The 21,154-nt window shown below is 40.0% G+C and overlaps 1 protein-coding gene across 2 annotated transcripts in view; it reads left to right on the forward strand.

The window, feature by feature from the left end:
- Positions 1 to 21,154, forward strand: part of lpar2b (lysophosphatidic acid receptor 2b) — a 59,869-nt gene that overhangs the window by 19,792 nt on the left and 18,923 nt on the right. For both annotated transcript variants that reach the window (XM_061909918.1, XM_061909911.1), the window contains exons 2-3: positions 12,294 to 12,711; positions 20,457 to 20,951. In XM_061909918.1, coding sequence (XP_061765902.1) covers positions 12,456 to 12,711; positions 20,457 to 20,951 — 751 coding nt within the window. In that variant the 5' untranslated portion in view covers positions 12,294 to 12,455. The remainder of the gene's footprint in view (positions 1 to 12,293; positions 12,712 to 20,456; positions 20,952 to 21,154) is intronic.

Raw genomic sequence — 21,154 nt, forward strand, 5'->3', positions numbered from 1 at the left:
ATATTACGATATAGTCATTTTCTATACCGCACAGAGACAAACCCGCGATATATTGCGTAAATCGATATACTGTATCACCCAGCCCTAGTTCAGATGCATTTCATTTTTGTATAATAAATTATATTTTTTTATATAGGCCTGGGCCAATATTCGATAAGTTGATTAACCCAACAATATTTTTTTTTATTTTCCAGCGCCAATAATCACTGTATACATGCATTATGGGTTAAAAGTACGGATGTAACGGTTTCAAATCTCACGGTCCGAAATTATCATGGTATTAAGGCCACAGAACGATGTTGCGGTTTGTCTCAAAAAAGCTTGGTAAAAATGCCATAGTGTGTAAAATTAAGTGGCAGGAATGTTTAGGATAAACACACTACTGTAATTGAATACAAACATAAATGTCAAAATGTTATAGTCATATTTTGTTACTACAAACAAGTATTTCTCAGTGCAAATAATTGTGCAGGAACATCTACTGTTTTAAGTTAATATTTAAAAAAAAACCTTACAGTTATTGTCTTTAAAATAACTGTAATCGAGTGTAACAAGTGTAAACAATAATATATGCTTTAGTGTCTTTTAACTTTTACATTATGGGAAGCAGTGTCCTCTACAGAGTTTACAAAATGTTTCTCAAAAAAGTAAATTAACAATTAAGGCTGTCAACAATAATACTTATTGCGTTATCATAAATTAATCAGAATTAATCACACCATTTGTTATGACCGTGCGTAAACCGGAAAGTTGGCGTCTGTTTCACGTTGCAAAGATGAATGATGAGAGGAAGCCAATTTCACTTTAAAAGACAAGGCAGACTTTGTTGGCATGGCAGCGACAAACATTCTTATCACCGGCGCACAACAAGTTTAAAATAGCATCTTAAAGCAATGCACATACTGAGTTTCTGTGGGGCATTAAAAAGCATTGAATTCAATGTCCAGAAGCATTACATTTTGTTTAGAAAATTGAAAGACTGTGCTGATAGAGGTAAGTCAATCAATCGACCAGTAAATAAAAAATAACTCAATAACTTGGTTGATAAGCTCTGCCTCCATACGGCAAATGAAACAGTCCTGAGGACCCTAAATTAGGGGACAGTATGAGATTAATTAGAGTTCCTTCAGCTGCCAGACACTTTATACATAACCTGCTGTACCCATTTCAAACAACTTATAGGGTGTAAAATACAATCTATTCAATATGTTTAATTGACTATGCTTATTTTTAATGCATCTAACGAATGCAATTATCATTCTAAGATGTGTATTTCTATAAATGCAGATGTAAATACTGCACAAATTACAGTTGTTTATCGTTGTGTTTACTATTTGTACCATGTTTGCCTTTTTATTGCAAATGCTTCCAAAATGTGCTCTTAATTATTACTATACTTACTGTCACCAAGTTTTAGGCAAATTATTGACTTGCAGTTAAGTAAAGCATTTAAAAACATACCTGGGTACAATTCTGACCACAAAATTGCATTTCTGTCCAAATATTGTGGTATTTTCTTAAGGAAATTTTAAATATGGAAGCTAGTAATAACCTGTAATAATTCATTCACAGCTTAATAGTGTGATTAATCTGATTTAAAAAATAATGACTTGACAGGCCTATTAACAATATAACTTCTGATAATGTAAACACCATTCAAACTGAAGTTTTGCTTTGCTGGCTTCAAATATCTGACGGTTTGAGGTGGCGACTTGTTCAGCCGTGCTTTCCACCTAATTGCAGCTGGAATAGGCTCCAGCTCCCCCGCGACATCAACAGACAAGCAGTTCAAAAATAGATTGGTGGATTGAGAATGTATCAAGTATCTTTTTAGTTTAATCTTGTTTCCTGCCGTAAGGGTTAGGCAGTATGGACCAAAACTGATACCATGGTATTTTTAATCTGAATGGCGGTGTACAGTATATACCGGTATCTTAAACTTTCAAAGTGCTTATGGTTGCCTAAGTGTTTTACGGCTAGATAACTAGTGTTGAGAGTGCTCAGATTATTTTTTTCCACAGTAAGTAGTAACGTAATGTGTTTATTCTTGTAAAGTAATTAGTTAGCAATTTTGTTCATTAATTTAGGTTTATAGCCTCACTCTTGTGTGCAGGGATAGGTTAAGTTAAGTTTAAAAGTACTTTTCAGCCAATCAGCCACTATACTGCAGTAGCTTTGTCCGTACAGTCTATGGGGAGAGGCACTTTTAAACCAAGTTTTAGTTAAACATTCGACACGCGGAGTAAGCAGCAGAGAGGACCTATTGTTAGCATCATGCGCTGCATCAGAAAAAGCGGTGTAGACACACAAAGGACGGAGATGAGCCAAAGAAGATGCCCTGTGCTTTGCCCGTCTAGCGCAAGAGCAAAAAGCCATTATAAAGGCACATCAAAAAATACCGGTTTGGCGGTGTTGTCTTAAATATATGCAGCATTTTTTTTTAATATACTGGTATTAACTGTAATTTGATTGATTGATTGATTGATTGATTGATTGATTGAAACTTTTATTAGTAGATTGCACAGTTTAGTACATATTCCGTACAATTGACCACTAAATGGTAACACACGAATAAGTTTTTCAACTTGTTTAAGTCGGGGTCCACGTAAATCAATTCATGCTATTACCGGTATACCCCACAACCCTACCTGCGTTAAACTTAAAACCATTTTTTTGGTAATGATTTTCCCCGTGTGTAGTGCGCCGTGACTGGCTGGCTTTGTGTCACCTCGGAAACACTCAAAACAAAAGTCGCACCCTTTGCTTTGCAAAAAGCAGATTTTCCTACCTCTCAAGTACAAAAACGAGTACAAAAACACTTCACTTCTTGCTTACGCCGTCTCACGCCCCCACCTTGCCGGTCCCATGCTACGCAGAGGTTTCTGGGAGATGTAGTTTATTTACAGACCCGATCAATGCTAAAATGCCAGAAGGACACTACGCTCACCAAGTTTTCGTATGATACTGTCACCCATCACAGTATTATTAAGAAGACTTTGAAACCAAAATTCTACAGTATTTATAATACCTTTACATTCCAAGTTACAAGAGCGGTCAATCTTTTGCATCGGTTTTAGCAGCTGCGGGCGCAATAATGATAACCGCCGTAAAACTCCCGACGGTTAGTATTTTCGGAATAAATTAAGATGATCGCATAAACCGTGATTGACAACTGCACTTTTATAAACCTATGGGAGGTTTTTTATTGATTCAAACTTTTTTTAGTAGATTGCACAGTACAGTACATATTCCGTACGATTGACCACTAAATGGTAACACCCAAATACGTTTTTCAACTTGTTTAAGTTGGGGTCCACGTTAATCAATTCATTCTAGTGTTAGTTTGCTAGATAGCTTAAGTGCTAACATGAAAACAAGCGACATGAACATATTTTCCTATAAGAGACGTCATAACCCAATCTTAATTTTGAAGAAACACATTACTGTTTAAACAAGTAAAATACAGTATTCACATTGAACATAAAGGCTGTGCTGCCTTTGCACAAAGTCATCAATATGAACTCCACAACGTGGCGTTGAAGAAGAAGAACGTCCATTCAACTGGAAGTGAATTCATGTGACGTCACATAAACTGGAAGTAAAAAGAACTGGTCACTCATTACGCATTTATATTGAAAAAAACATTCTAAAAAATTAATAAATTAAAATGGAAAATACACACATTTAAACACAAATACTATGGCTCTTATGAAGCCAGATCACAATTTAATACTTCCTCTGCCAAGAAAGTTTAATGTTTTGTGTTGGGTTATTAAGATAAAATACAACCTGATTAAAAGTTTTGCATGTCTGAATAAATACTTTTTCAGCACATTCAACAATATTGCAATAATGATGGCAACTGTGATCATTTTGTTCACAATAACTTTATTTTGCCATTTTATTTATTGTTTTGGTTGTGTACATTTTAGGGTCCTCCACCTTTTCCTAACAGAGACAGAACCTATTTGATTGCCTTTGGTTGTAATTTTTATTCATTTGCAAAACTTTGCTGACAGAGTGTATTTTGTTTTTATTTCCCCCCAAAAATGTTTAACCCGTATAATTAAATGTTTACATTGCAATTACAATGTTAAGTTATACAAGAAATGCAAGTTCATTGCATTTGATAGGGTATACAATTTTGTGGTTAATTTGGTCTCAAAGTAATGACAATAATATTGTTCATTGGCAATAATTTGTAGGTTAATACATCATGCAGCAACATTTGTTATCAGCCCAGGCTTATTTTTAAAGTAGTTTTTGAGAGGCTGAAACTGTCTTTAGAACTTGAGTGTCAATTTTTATTAAAATCTGACGCTGCAGTTAAGCATTGCCCCATCTCAGGGTATAATAATAATAAATAAATACTCTTTGAAGTGTATTTTATGAAGAAGGAATTATTAAAAAAAAAATGAACATATATTTTTATAGCAGTGTTGACATTTTTCTTTTTCTTTTTTCTACAAACATGTTAGTGAATTTGAAGTACTTCATTAAGAGTTCATTAGCAATTTAGGCAAAATATAGTGCAGTACTTGATTGTAAACAGCAACTGCACCTTTTGTCTGACTCTAAACTCATTTTTAGTGTAAAGTTGCTTTGCTAATGGTTCGAACTCTCATGAAATAGGAGTAATTGGTTGCCTGGACTGTACTATTGTTGTTGCTATCTTAAAAGGAGGATATTAAAAAGGAATATAATATGAGTTATTTTGGTACCCCTTGCAGCTTTTGACAATGGATACTCCAAAAATATGTACTGAACTTCTTAGTAAAAATTATGATTTATCTTCCAATATCCTATATACAAGTTTTACCCCCGCTAAGATGTTTAGACAATGGATTCTGACCAGACATTTTTTTATGGCCTTTTAAATTCTTTCTCTGAGCTGTTGAATGTTTGTGGCCCGGAATTGCTTCTATCCTGTGCCACAATTTTTTCTTTTTTTTTTCTTTTGGTATTTTCCTCTTTAGTTGCACCCGTGGTAGGAAGAGTGGGTCACTGAGGCTTTGCGCAAATGTTTGGATTGAGATTGTCTTACATAGTTGGATTGTGTAATTGCGAGGTGTGTCGCCGCTGTAGCTGCTCTGCTGTCTCCATTGTGGAAACACATGCAGCAAAAGGGCGGGTATGAAGGACTGATAGTGTGTCAAAAGCGATTATTGCAGACTTACTCAGAGATTTTCTGATGTTAGTTGATCTGTATGCGGGACTTTTCAATAAAACAAAGAAACAACATGCATTTTTTCTTAGATTTGTCAGACTCCAGGCCAGCTGTTACCATGAACAGGCTTAGCAGTACAGAACAGAAATCCCTTGATGTAAAATGTAGGCGTATAATGGTCTCCATCAGTAGTGTCCCAATATCAGTATAAAAAAGAGTAATGGATGATACTTTACTACGGCTTGCATCTAAACTCTACGATACAAGCAGTTGCAGCACATTTACTCATGCAAAGCTGGACAGCCTGTTAACATCTTAATGCCCTCCAGGAGGCACACAAGGTGTGTGTTTTCTTCTATTTTAATGAAGTAATTTGCTGAAGGTGTACATGGTAAGTATATGCTACTAGGAGCTAGCAGTTACACAACAGACAAGCGCACAATAGCACACAAGCTATACGTAACAAGTGTCCTTAATTGAAAAATATTGCAGTCAGTATAAATAATTAGCAAATAAGTATGGGCAAGGCAAGTTTATTTATAGAGTACAATTTGTATACAAGGCAATTTAAAGTGCTTTACACAAAATTACAAGAAAGCAACAATAAAAATATATAAAATAATACAAATGGTGGCCGCGGGTTTAGGTCTCTGCTTTTTGTAGATGATGTGGTCCTGATGGCTTCATCTGGCCGGGATCTTCAGCTCTCACTGGATCGGTTCGCAGCCGAGTGTGAAGCGACCGGAATGAGAATCAGCACCTCCAAGTCCGAGTCCATGGTTCTCGCCTGGAAAAGGGTGGAGTGCCATCTCCAGGTTGGGCTTCCCTGCATAGGCTGCTGCCCCGGCGACCCGACCTCGGATAAACGGAAGATGATGAATGAATGGATGGAATAATACAAATAATCAAAATTTCAATTTATAATCAGACAATAAAATTGACATGATAAAAACAATCATAATTTAAAATCAATCAAAGAGTGGACAAGGGCTACCAAAAAATATTTGTTCCTTAGCTGTGGTCAGTTTCCAAAGCACACAAATTATGGTGAAGCTGTATTTTCATTTGCATTTCAATTTGACAGTTTATTTCAAAATAATATATTATTATGTGAGAGGAAGCCACGCAGTCACGGGGAGGACATGCAAACTCCACACAGAGAGATCCTGAGCCCGGGATCGAACCCAGGACTACTCAGGACCTTCGTACTGTGAGGCACATGCACTAACCCCTCTTCCACCGTGCTGCCCTCATTTGGAACAAGAAACAGTTAAATTATTTTCCACATTTATTAAATTAATGAAAATGTGTGCAAAAGTTGACCATAAAAACCCAATAGTAATGGAGCTGCTCGGATCTCTCGGTGAGGTGGCTCGCTGCAGTCAGCCAAATTTCAGAACTGTCTGCATTACACTATTTTCAATAAATAAATAGATTATTGACATTTACTAATCAATTCCATAGTCATCCATGTCTGAACTGCAATGCATCTAAAAATCGATTATTTCCCCCACCTCAAGTTACATTCCCATTGAATACGATTACAATCAAGAGGAAGATAGGTAATTCGTCAAATAGCTTTGAGGTTTTATTTCTGCTATTTTTGTCTGTTTTACTAAAACAATACTTTTTTTTTTTTATCAGCGCAAGGCCTTTTACAAACCCCGTTTCCATATGAGTTGGGAAATCGTGTTAGATGTAATTATAAATGGCATACAATGATTTGCAAATCCTTTTTAACCCGTATTCAATTGAATTCACTACAAAGACAAGATATTTGATGTTCAAACTCATAAACTTCATCCATCCATCCATCTTCTTCCGCTTATCCGAGGTTGGGTCGCGGGGGCAGCAGCCTAAGCAGGGAAGCCCAGACTTCCCTCTCCCCAGCCACTTCGTCTAGCTCTTCCCGGGGGATCCCGAGGCGTTCCCAGGCCAGCCGGGAGACATAGTCTTCCCAACGTGTCCTGGGTCTTCCCCGTGGCCTCCTACCGGTTGGACGTGCCCTAAACACCTCCCTCGGGAGGCGTTCGGGTGGCATCCTGACCAGATGCCCGAAACACCTCATCTGGCTCCTCTCGATGTGGAGGAGCAGCGGCTTTACTTTGAGTTCCTCCCGGATGACAGAGCTTCTCACCCTATCTCTAAGGGAGAGCCACGCCACACGGCGGAGGAAACTCATTTCGGCCGCTTGTACCCGTGATCTTATCCTTTCGGTCATGGCCCAAAGCTCATGACCATAGGTGAGGATGGGAACGTAGATCGACCGGTAAATTGAGAGCTTTGCCTTCCGGCTCAGCTCCTTCTTCACCACAACAGATCAGTACAACGTCCGCATTACTGAAGACGCCGCACCGATCCGCCTGTCGATCTCACGATCCACTCTTCCCTCACTCGTGAACAAGACTCCTAGGTACTTGAACTCCTCCACTTGGGGCAGGGTCTCCTCCCCAACCCGGAGATGGCACTCCACCCTTTTCCGGGAGAGAACCATGGACTCGGATTTGGAGGTGCTGATTCTCATTCCGCCCGCTTCACAATCTGCTGCGAACCGATCCAGTGAGAGCTGAAGATCCCGGCCAGATGAAGCCAACAGGACCACATCGTCTGCAAAAAGCAGAGACTTAATCCCGCGGCCACCAAACCGGAACCCCTCAATGCCTTGACTGCGCCTAGAAATTATGTCCATAAAAGTTATGAACAGAATCGGTGACAAAGGGCAACCTTGGCGGAGTCCAACCCTCACTGGAAACGTGTCCGACTTACTGCCAGCAATGCGGACCAAGCTCTGACACTGATCATACAGGGATCGGACTGCCATAATAAGACAGTCCGATACCCCATACTCTCTGAGCACTCCCCACAGGACTTCCCGAGGGACACGGTCGAATGCCTTCTCCAAGTCCACAAAGCACATGTAGACTGGTTGGGCAAACTCCCATGCACCCCCAAGAACCCTGCCGAGAGTATAAAGCTGGTCCACAGTTCCACGACCAGGACGAAAACCACACTGTTCCTCTTGAATCCGAGGTTCGACTATCCGGCGTAGCCTCCTCTCCAGTACACCTGAATAAACCTTACCAGGAAGGCTGAGGAGTGTGATCCCACGATAGTTGGAACACACCCTCCTCCGGTCCCCCTTCTTAAAGAGAGGGACCACCACCCCGGTCTGCCAATCCAGAGGTACCGCCCCCGATGTCCACGCGATGCTGCAGAGTCTTGTCAACCAAGACAGCCCCACAGCATCCAGAGCCTTAAGAAACTCTGGGCGGGTCTCATCCACCCCTGGGGCCTTGCCACCGAGAAACTTTTTAACTACCTCAGCAACCTCAGCCCCAGAAATATGAGAGTCCACCACAGATTCCCCAGGCACTGCTTCCTCATAGGAAGACGTGTTGGTGGGATTGAGGAGGTCTTCAAAGTATTCCTTCCACCTATCCACAACATCCGCAGTTGAGGTCAGCAGAACACCATCCGCACCATACACGGTGTTGACAGTGCACTGTTTCCCCTTCCTGAGGCGGCGGATGGTGGTCCAGAATCGCTTCGAAGCCATCCGGAAGTCATTTTCCATGGCCTCCCCAAACTCTTCCCATGTCCGAGTTTTTGCCTCTGTGACCGCTGAAGCTGCACACCGCTTGGCCTGTCGGTACTTGTCCACTGCCTCTGGAGTCCTATGAGCCAAAAGAACCCGATAGGAATCCTTCTTCAGCTTGACGGCATCCCTCACCGCTGGTGTCCACCAGCGGGTTCTAGGATTACCGCCACGACAGGCACCAACTACCTTGCGGCCACAGCTCCGATCAGCCGCCTCGACAATAGAGGTGCGGAAAATGGGCCACTCGGACTCAATGTCCAGCACCTCCCTCGTGACATGTTCAAAGTTCCTCCGGAGGTGGGAATTGAAACTTTCTCTGACAGGAGACTCTGCCAGACGTTCCCAGCAGACCCTCACAATGCGTTTGGGCCTGCCAGGTCTGTCCGGCATCCTCCCCCACCATCGCAGCCAACTCACCACCAGGTGGTGATCGGTAGAAAGCTCCGCCCCTGTCTTTACCCGAGTGTCCAAAACATAAGGCCGCAAATCCGATGACACAACTACAAAGTCGATCATGGAACTGCGGCCTAGGGTGTCCTGGTGCCAAGTGCACATATGGACACCCTTATGTTTGAACATGGTGTTTGTTATGGACAATCCGTGACGAGCACAGAAGTCCAATAGCAAAACACCACTCGGGTTCAGATCCGGGCGACCATTCTTCCCAATCACGCCTCTCCAGGTTTCACTGTCGTTACCAACATGAGCGTTGAAGTCCCCCAGCAGAACAAGGGAATCACCCGGGGGAACACTCTCCAGTACTCCCTCGAGTGTACCCAAAAAGGGTCGGTACTCTGAACTGTTGTTTGGTGCGTAAGCGCAAACAACAGTCAGGACCCGTCCCCCACCCGAAGGCGGAGGGAGGCTACCCTTTCGTCCATTGGGTTGAACTCCAACGTACAGGCTTTAAGCCGGGGGGCAACAAGAATTGCCCCCCCCAGCCCCGTCGCCTCTCACTGCCGGCCACGCCAGAGTGAAAGAGAGTCCAGCCCCTTTCAAGAGAAGTGGTTCCAGAGCCCTTGCTGTGCGTCGAAGTGAGTCCAACTACATCCAGACGGAATTTCTCTACTTCGCGCACTAGCTCAGGCTCTTTTCCCCCCAGTGAGGTGACGTTCCACGTCCCATGAGCGAGCTTATGTAGCCGAGGATCGGACCGCCAAGTGCCCTGCCTTCGGCTGCCGCCCAGCTCACATTGCACCCGACCTCTATGGCCCCTGCTATGGGTGGTGAGCCCATTGGAGGGGGGACCAACGTAAACTTAATTTTTTTTTTGCAACTAATAATTAAATTAAAATTTCATGGCTTCAACACTTGCCAAAGTAGTTGGGAAAGGGCATGTTCACCACTGTGTTACATCACCTTTTCTTTTAACAACACTCAATAAACGTTTGGGAACTGAGGAAACTAAGTGTTGAAGCTTTGGAAGTGGAATTCTTTCCCATTCTTGTTTTATGTAGAGCTTCAGTCGTTCAACAGTCCGGGGTCTCCGCTGTCATATTTTACGCTCCATAATGTGCCAAACATTTTCCCTGGGAGACAGATCTGGACTGCAGGCAGGCCAGGAAAGTACCCACACTCTTTTTTTTACGAAGCCACGCTGTTGTAACACTTGTCTTGCTGAAATAAGCAGGGGCGTCCATGATACGGTGCTTGGATGACAACATATGTTGTTCCAAAACCTGTATGTACCTTTCAGCATTAATGGTGCCTTCACAGATGTGTAAGTTACCCATGCCTCGGGCACTAATACACCCCCATACCATCACAGATGCTGGCTTTTGAACTTTGCGCCTATAACATTCCGAATGGTTATTTTCCTCTTTGTTCTATAGGACACCACATCCTCTGTTTCCAAATATAATTTGAAATGTGGACTCGTAAGACCACAGAACACCTTTCCACTTTGCATCAGTCCATCTTAGGTGAGCTCGGGCCCAGCCAACCCGGCGGCGTTTTAGGATATTGTTGATAAATGGGTTTGACTTTGCATAGTAGAGTTTTAACTTGCACTTACAGATGCAGCGACCAACTGTAGTTACTGAGAGTGGTTTTCTGAAGTGTTCCTGAGCCCATGTGGTGATATCCTTTACACACTGATGTCGATTTTTGATGCAGTACCGCCTGAGGGATCAAAAGTCTTTAATATCATCGCCTACATGCAGTGATTTCTCCAGATTCTCTGAACTTTTAGATGATTTTACGGACCGTAGATGGTAAAATCCCTAAATTCCTTGCAATAGCTCGTTGAGAAATGTTCTTAAACTGTTCGACAATTTTCTTACAAAGTGGTGACCCTCACTCCATCGTTGTTTGTAAATTACTTAGCATTGCATGTAAGCTGCTTTTATACCCAATCATGGCACCCAACTCTTCCCAATTAGCCTGCACACCTGTGGGATGTTCCATCTAAGTGTTTGATGAGCATTCCTCAGCTTTATCAGTATTTATTGCCACTTTTCCCAACTTCTTTGTCACGTGTTGCTGGCATCAAATTCTAAAGTAATGATTATTTGCAAAAAAATATTTATCATTTTGAACATCAAATATGTTGTCTTTGTAGCATATTCAACTGAATATGGGTTGAAAATGATTTGCAAATCATAGTATTCAATTTATATTTACATCTAACACAATTTCCCAACTCATATGGAAACAGGGTTTGTAAATGGATAAAAGTTGAATACTAAATTTTGTTTTTTGACGCTCGTAATAAGCAACACAGTTAACAGTAAAAATACATATTTCTGAATGATTGGTCATCTTTGTCAGTTATCATATGCTAAAATATCTTAAGCTGCATTCAAAATCAGATGGCTAAATTAGAGCCCCTGAATATATTAATGCTTCAGGATTTTTCTGTGTGGAGTTTGCATGTTCTCCACGTGACTGCTTGGGTTTCCCCCGGGTACTCCGGCTTCCTCCCACTTCCAAAGACATGCACCTGGGGATAAGTTCATTGGCAACACTAAATTGGCCCTAGTGTGTGAATGTGAGTGTGAATGTTGTCTCTCTATCTGTGTTGGCCCTGTGATGAGGTGGCGACTTGTCCAGGGTGTCCACTGCCTTCCGCCCGAATGCAGCTAAGATAAGCTCCAGCGACCCCCCCGCGACCCGCAAAAAGGGACAAGCGGTAGAAAATGGATGGATGGAAAGCGATTAGTCGACTAATTGTTAAGATAATCAATGTTTATTCGACTATCAGAATATTTGTTAGTTGCAGACCTATTCTCCATAATGATTACCCGTGTAAGACTGGATTTTCAGTTTGGACCACGGCAAAAACAAGACTCAAAATTAGGTAAAAAAAAACCTTGAACACATCAAACCACATAATTATCGTCTTCTGTCTGGGGAAACAAACTTTATGCTCAGTCAGTATTTGTTTTGTACATTTTTTTCCCACATTTTGCTTTAGATTACTTTCAGTTCTGGAGTGCAGCGGTTTGACTGTGAGTTCAAGAAGTTTGATGAGCACTGCTGTAGAACATAGAGCATTCCAATGTTTAATTTCTGCTGTATGTCCCACAGACGAGCATTCTCACCCGAGCAGCTGATGGCATGCTGCCCTGCAGGCCGTCGGAGAGAGGGCGAGTCTGAATGGCGCCCTAGTCCCGCCCCTCATCTCCCTGTCTGAAAACGCCTTGACCCCTACTCTCAGGAACCGCCGAGCACCCCGCCGACCTCTCCGCTATGGATATACTGAACGACGACACGGAGGGCTGCTATTACAACCGCAGCGTCAAGTTTTTCTATGAAAAGAGTAACAAGAACATCAGCGACAGCTGGCGTGCCCGCGACTACGTGGTTGTCACGCTGGGCATGACAGTCTGCTTCATTGTCATCTTTTCCAACCTTCTGGTTATTGGGGCCATTTTAAAAAATAGACGCTTCCACTTTCCCATTTACTACCTTTTGGGTAACCTGGCCTTGGCAGACCTCTTTTCAGGTACGTTGTACGCTCAATTAACACACACACAGTAAATTGGGTACTTTTTGTCTTTTCAGGTACATTTTTGCTTAATTTTTTTGGCCATAACTATGAATATGTTGCTCTAAACGGAATGATTCTTTCCCAAGAGATTTTTTTTCATGTTCAATTGTAATATTTTTATTCAAAATTATTTTTGAAATCAACAATACACTGTGAAATTATTTTAACTCCGTTAAATAGCACCGGGACAAAAAACCTTCAGGGAGACAATAACATTTTTCCTTTTTGCTGAGATCTCTTAAACAACTTCTATTTAAATAATAAAAAAAAAACATGTAATGTTTTTGTCCTATTTTTTTTAACCTAATTATAGTTAAAGTTAAAGTCCCAAAGATATTCACACACACACAAGGTGTGGTAAAATTATCCACTGTATTTGACCCATCCCCATGTTCACCCCCCAGGAGGTGAGGGGAGCAGCGAGCAGCATCGGTGGCCGCGCTCAGGAATTATTTTGGCGATTTGACCCCCAATTCAAACCCTTGATACTGAGGCAGGGAGGCAATGGGTCCCATATTTATAGTCTTTGGTATGACTTGGTCGGGGTTTGAACTCACAACCTTCAAGTCTCAGGGCGGACACTCTAACTACAAGGCCACTGAGCTGGTCTATGGCAGATTTTATTTAAAATCACTTATTTTCCATACAGTAAATGTTAAAGTGCTGGAGTACTTGGGTAAATATCAGGTCTGAATATACATACGATAGGTAATAAAACACATTTTTATACATTGTCTGATTTTATCAGTTAGAGTTCGGGTAACTCATTTTATAAAATGTTTTCAATTACAAAAACTTACATACAGCAATAAGATCAAATGAGCATTCATAGTAGGAGTGTCCCGATACAACTTTTTGACAACCGATATTGGAACCTTGAGTGTTGCTCGATAACAATATAAACCCAATACGATATCGGCACAAATCTTGCATTATTTTGTATTCTGGTATTTTAGAACAGGTTTGATCAAGTTAAAACACTAACTTTAAGACAGATTGTTGCTGTTGGAGAACAATGATCATTTGTTTCTGGTGATACCAGTGGTCACAATAATTCATTAAAATAAGGTCATGACTCACAGTGATATTGCGAAATTGTTCAATTAAGGACACTTTTTGCATATGTCTAGCTTGTGTGGTAGCTGTTGTGTAGCTCCTAACTCCTAGTAGCCTACCATGTTTACCTTTTGTAAACGACTTGACTAAAACACAAGAAACGATCAACTTTGTGTGCCTATTGGAGAATATTTAAATGTTAACTGTTTGTCCAGCTTTGTAAGATCGCTTGTGTCAGAGATTTTACATGCAAGCCGATATTGTATATACAGCTTATTGATAAATATTTGCAAATTATAACAACGTTTTCCAGTTCGAACGTTAAGTATCTTGTTTTTGCAGTCTATTCAATTGAATATAGGTCGAAAAAGATTTGCAAATCATTGAATTCTGTTCTTATTTCCGTGCCAAATTCAATGGTGAACCGTTGTCTTTGTGTGGAGGAGAGACATTTGGGAAAAATCATGAGTCTGGTAGCGCTAATTTATCCCCAGCTCACCACACCGCCCCGTTCTGAACTCAACAATGCCGAGACGGCCAATTGAAACAGCGGAGCTAAAACTATCAAAACAATCCATACCCCGCAACACATTTCATCTGCTTGTGTTGTTGTGAACGACATCATCGATGTTAAATAAATCTAGAAACAGTGGTCGCAACTTGAGAGGCTCACACTTTTTTTACAGCCTCAAGTCACCTCTTTATTTATCAAGCTGAGAACAACAGCACAGCACACTTTCCCCTCCACAATAATAGTGCGGTACGCCACATCTGGCGTGACTGCGCTGACCAAATAAACCGTGGCTCGGTTGGTGGAGTAGCCGTGCCAGCAACTTGACAGTTCCAGGTTCGATCCCCACTCCTGCCATCCTAGTCACTGTCGTTGTGTCCTTGGGCAAGGCACTTTACCCACCTGTTCCCAGTGCCACCTACACTGGTTTAAATGTAACTTAGATATTGGGTTTCACTATGGCTTTGAGTCACGAGAGAAAAGCGCTATAACAAATATAATTCACACAAAATAATCACTAAACCTAAAATACTGGTTAAAATTGTCCAAATAAGTGACACCAATACTTGTGAGTATTTTTACATGTAATTAACAAACATTTTATTAAATTGTATTTTACTCAAAAAGCACACACTCAATGGTGATAAAATAAGTGTAAAAGGTAAAACTGAATTAAAAACAAAATGTAAAAACAGAATTTTTTTTTTTTTTTTAATTGCTATTGTTGTTGCTGTTATTTTTATTTTACTTGTGGTTTATTCAGTACTAACTTATATCAGGGTTTATCTAAACTATATTTAAAGTTGATTTCGGTGGCACAATAAATTCTCATGTTTTCGAATTCATGATTAGTCGTGTAATTAGTTGTGATTACAATATCTATCAAAGTAATTATTAGTATTTTTATCAGCCTAAATAGAAGCTTCATCTGAATGTCCTGCACTGATTGATTGATTTAAACATTTATTAGTAGATTGCACAGTACAGTACATATTCCGTACAAATAACCACTAAATGGTTAACACCCGAATAAGTTTTTCAACTTTTTATGTCGGGGTCCACGTTAATTAATTATGTGTACATGCAGTGAGCAAGCAGAGTTGCATTCTCCTTTAAAGGGTAACTGCACTTTTTGGGGGGATTTTGCCTATCGTTCACAATCATTATGAGCAACAAGAAGCCAAAAGTTTTTTGTTTTTTTTCCCGCATACTAACATATAAAAATCGTCTCGTTCTAAATGGCTAGCAATGCCGCTAATGGAAGCAATCCATCCTACCTTACATCACTTTAAAATGCATTCAAAAAACGTCAATAATACTTCATTTATGTTCTGTAACCCATATAATAACCAAGCTGTAGCGACATTGTTATTGTAAGAGCGAACATTGCATAACTATTTTACTATAGCGTACTAACACATCAACATGCTTCAGTATTAGTGGTAAAAGCTAGCCATAGCAAGAGATAAGCTTGCTTCTACATCAGCACAAAATACATTTGAGTTTGTAAAACACCACCATGCGATAAATCTGTACTGACTAAAAAACATGAATAATCATGATATACTATCTGTATTATCTCTATTGTCGCAGTATTTTTAAATGTGCTCAACATTTTTGAAAAGTACTTATACTGAAATTTTTTGACCAAGTTTTATCCAAAAAACCCTTCACAAACAACACATTCAAAATTATTGTCCTTGTAGAAGAAACATTATTGTAGATAACAACACTGTTTCATGGATTTCAAGGAGACATTGAATGTGCATATGAAAGCAACACAATCCCATTAGATTTATAAGCAAGGTAACATGGCGGAAACAAAATAACATAAATATAAAAATAAATGTAAAAATTGTGCAACATATCACCCTATGGACATAAGATATATACAAATGTAAGAATTTTGCAAGGTGGCACCTGATGGACATAAGACGTAACTACACGTTTTGTCCATATAGATAAAAATAGTTTTAATTAATGAAATCAAACTGATAATCAAGATTTTTTTTTAATCAATATTGAAATTAGGGCTGGGCGATATGGCCTTTTTTTAATATCTCGGTATGTTTAGGCCATATCGCGATATACGATATATATCTCGATATTTGGCCTTAGCCTTGAATTAACATTTGATACATATAATCACAGCAACATGGTGTTTCTATGTGTCTACATTAAAACATTCTTGTTCAAACTGCATTTAATATGTGCTCATTTTAAACTTTCATGCAGAGAAGGACATCAGAACTAAGTCAATTGACCAAAACTGTATTTATTAAACACTTATTAGTAGGTGACTTTTCAAATGATGCTACATATTAGCAGTAATGCGACTTTTGGTAGCAACGCTTGTGCCCCAAATTAAAGTTGTCTATTCGACATATTCCCGCTTGAAGCCGAACCACCACCAGACAATAAACCCTGTGCTGTTTTTCTTGCGAATTAATTCTTCCTTCATTTGTTACCAGATTTGCACCTTCTGTCTCTCGTATTACCACCCACAACACTCCGCTAGCATCACAGCTAACGTTAGCCACGCTGCTACCTCTCTGCTCCGTGAGGGCGTATACGTATATGACGTATGATGTGACAGTATGTGATGTATGTAAGTTTGTGCGCTTGCTGTCTGTGAGGAGACACAAGAAAGAGTGGAAAGAGCCTGTAGTGTAATGCCCGCAGCTAAAAGCAACAGCGTGAGAATGTATACTCGAATATTACGATATAGTCATTTTCTATATCGCACAGAGACAAAAACCCGCGACATATCGCGTATATCGATATATCGCCCAGCCCTAATTGAAATAACGATTATTGACTATAAGTAAAACAGAGTTAGGGTTGGGTGTGAACAGGACTCCATTATGTAATTTGAAGTACCAATGATTGTCACACACACACACTAGGTGTGGCAAAATTATTCTCTGCAGTTAACCCATCACCCTGAATCACCCCCTGGGAAGTGAGGGGAGCAGTGAGCAGCAGCGGTGCCGTGCACAAGAATCATTTTTGGTGATTTATTAAATTCTAAGATATTATAGATAAATAAATAAATGTTATCCATACATTTAAAGACAAATAGTTATTTTATTCATTAACAGTAGCACTGTGTCATCTTTTTATCATTACATGATTATCTCTATTGTTACATTTTTTTAGATTATTTTTTTGGTTAAGTACATTTATATGTACATGCACATGCTATATCGGGACAGACTCATTCAAAGTTTGAGCAAAAATATGTCGTATATGAATTAACTATACACAAAATAAAACATTAACACAATGTTATGTCACATGAATTTAACTCTGTGACATGGAAAAAACCTACAAGTAATCTATAAAAAACCATGGTCTTTACTTTTTAATATCAATATACGACACAAGGCAGTTTGGCTAAACAAGCTTTAGTCTTCTCTAACAACACCAAGTGGTACAGTACAACAGTTTGGCCAACAAAAATAAACTGGAGTCACATTGGAATACACAATCTTCATAGCGTGCGTTCAATTCGATGAGATGTCAAAACAGTATAGCTAGTATTGATGTTATTTGAACACTGATACAGTTTGCAGTTAAATAAAGGATGGGTGAGCATCTCAGTAAACAAACTAAAGACTTTACAAACAAGTTGTGGCAGCGTTCCCTACACATCGCCTGCTGCATGTTTTCTTGTGTCATTAACTCTGTCACAGCAGCCGATGGATACTGTATTGAGAAAATGAAAGCAACATCAAATAGTTTTCTCCTATGCTGTATACTTTTAGTGTAAGACAAATGAGTCTGTCTCCAATATTGTCCACACCTGTCGCCATCTGAAAACTGCAGTGCACTTTTAAATGCACGCCAAGACGCCACAGAATTCAAGCGAGGGGAAAAAACTGTGTAGTTGTGTTCCACCATGTGTTTTCTAGCCAAACGGCGCTAGTGAGCATGCACCAGCGCTGCTGTGACTCCGTTTTTATGAAGTAAGCAGTGTTGCCTAAAATGCATTAATAAACTAGAGTTTTTCAGTAATTAAAATTTCTAAATCGGTATTACTGTTGGTAATTTTACTGCGGTTTATCATCATACAGCTTACCATTACATTCCTAATCATGATCAATATTATAGGGCAGTGATCCTCAAATGGGGGTATACGTACCCCTGGGGGTACTTGAAGGTATGCCGAGGAGTACGTGAGATTTTTTTTTTTAATATTCTAGAAATAGCAACAATTCAAAAATCTTTTATAAACATTTTTGGGGAATAATAATACTTCAACAAAATATGATTGTAAGTTCATAAACTGAAAAGAAATGCAACAATGCAATACTGTATTCAGTGTTGACAGCTAGATTTTTTGTGGTCATAAATATTGATGTTAAAAATGTATTTTTTTGTGAAGAAAGGTTTAGAATTAAGTTCATGAATCCAGATGGATCTCTATTACAATCCCCAAAGAGGGCACTTTAAGTTGATGATTACTTCCATGTGTAGAAATTTGTATTTATAATTGAATCACTTGTTTATTTTTCAACACATTTTTAGTTATTTTTATCTTTTTTTCCAAATAGTTCAAGAAAGACCACACTACTAATGAGCAATATTTTGCACTGTTATACAATTTAATAAATCAGAAACTGATGACATAGTGCTGTATTTTACTTCTTTATCTCTTTTTTTCAACCAAAAATGATTTGCTCTGATTAGGGGTACTTCAATTAAAAAAATGTTATCATTGAAAAAAGGTTCAGAACCACTGTTATAGGGGACTCACTCGATGAGCTGTTGTCTGTTTGAGCAAGCTGGCCGGAGACGTTTCCAGTTGATTTGGGCACTCCATTAATTCGGCATAGCTTGGCTTCAATTTTCCAGATTTGCAGCGTGACCATGGTGCACTATATCGGTGTCCGTCTGCTCCAACGATTCAGCATCTTCTTTGTGCTCGCTTCTGTAAGCAGCAGTTCATCCTGCACATAGGTACCGTATTTTCCGGCGTATAAGCCGCCCCGGAGTATAAGTCGCACCTGCCGAAAATGCACAATAAAGAAGGAAAAAAACATAAAAAAGTCGCACTGGAGTATAAGTCGAAATTTTTGGGGGACATTTATTTGATAAAACCCAACACCAAGAATAGACATTTGAAAGGCAATTTAAAATAAATAAAGAATAGTGAACAACAGGCTGAATAAGTGTAAGTTGTATACATAATCAACTGAGAAGGTGCCTGGTATGTTAACGTAACATATTATGGTAAAAGTCATTCAAATAACTATAACATATAGAACATGCTATACGTTTACCAAACAATCTGTCACTTCTAATCGCTAAATCCCATGAAATCTTATACGTCTAGTCTCTTACGTGAATGAGCTAAATAATATTATTTGATATTTTACACATAAGTCGCTCCTGAGTATAAGTCGCACCCCTGGCCAAACTATGAAAAAAACTGCGACTTATAGTCCGAAAAATACGGTAGTTTAAAAAAGATATGGTGGGGAATTTGTCCAAAAATAGTTGTCTTTGTTGTCTGTTACCAAGTCTGCCATGATTAGAAAAAAAACCACACTCGTGTTTTGTTTGATTCTGGCAGGAGGATTACATTTGTTGCAGGAAGTCGTAAGTGCACTGCTATGAAAACGGAAATAAATGCGCCGAATAATCAATTCTAGCAATGATTAAAATCATCAAAATATGGTAAATATTGTCCATTTTACATAGTTTTATGGTTGTGTCTGTTACTACATTATATATAGATATACAGTGTGTATACAAAATGTTGATGGAGGGTTTTGAAGTTGCCTTTGAGGGCTACAACGGTGACTCCCATTAGCCACGTCTTCCAAGCCTTTTTTATTATCTTTAAAATCTTAATAAAAAAAAAAAGATGTGTTTTCTTGTCTTTCATATTGATTTTAAACGATAGGCAAAATTGTATTTAAAAAAAAAATGGATCTGTCGCGTCTTTCATAATGATTGTGAACAATTGGCAAAATTCCCAAAAAAGTGCACCATCCCTTTAAGGGGCCCGTCCTCGCCTTTGCGGTGTTGAGAATTGATAAACCACGCTTGTTTCTCTTAAGGATGTAAGCATGACACACAATACCTCTTAATGATGTGTAATTTGCACTGGCCTCCCCCACGCCAGGTGTCTCCTACCTCCACTTGATGTTCCACACGGGTCCGTGGACCATCAAACTGTCCAAGCACCAGTGGTTCGTGCGTCAGGCTCTCATCGACACCAGCTTGACCGCCTCCGTCCTCAACCTCCTGGCGGTGGCGTTGGAGCGCCACCAGACCATCTTCCAGATGCAGCTCCACAGCAAAATGAGCACGCGTCGCGTTTTTGTCCTCATGCTCTTAATTTGGCTGGTCGCCATCATCATGGGCCTGGTGCCCACCATGGGCTGGCACTGTCTGTGCGACCTGGACAACTGCTCCACCATGGCGCCGCTCTACAGCCGCAGCTACCTGGTGTTCTGGGCGGTCCTCAACCTCCTCACCTTCTCCGTCATGGTGGGCGTCTACACCCGCATCTTTTTGTATGTGCGGCACAAGAGTGAGCAGATGTCACGGCACACCACACAGATAAGACAACGTGAGACCGTGTTGAAACTGATGAAGACCGTCTCCATGATCTTGGGTGAGGTGGCACATCCTAACACAGCCTGACTTAGTCCGTCTCAGCATGTCTGCACTTGTTTATGCACACACACCCTTTCCCTCCGTTTCCCAACAGCTCCTCTTGTTTTTTATTCAACTACCTCCTAGTTCTGTTACTTGAGAGCCTCCCCTTTGCCTTCGCATTGCTTTTCCAGCATGACAATAAATTCTTCAAGTTTTTTC

Source organism: Nerophis ophidion, linkage group LG01 (genome assembly GCF_033978795.1).
Source record: "Nerophis ophidion isolate RoL-2023_Sa linkage group LG01, RoL_Noph_v1.0, whole genome shotgun sequence".
In the NCBI taxonomy this organism is placed as follows: domain Eukaryota; kingdom Metazoa; phylum Chordata; class Actinopteri; order Syngnathiformes; family Syngnathidae; genus Nerophis; species Nerophis ophidion.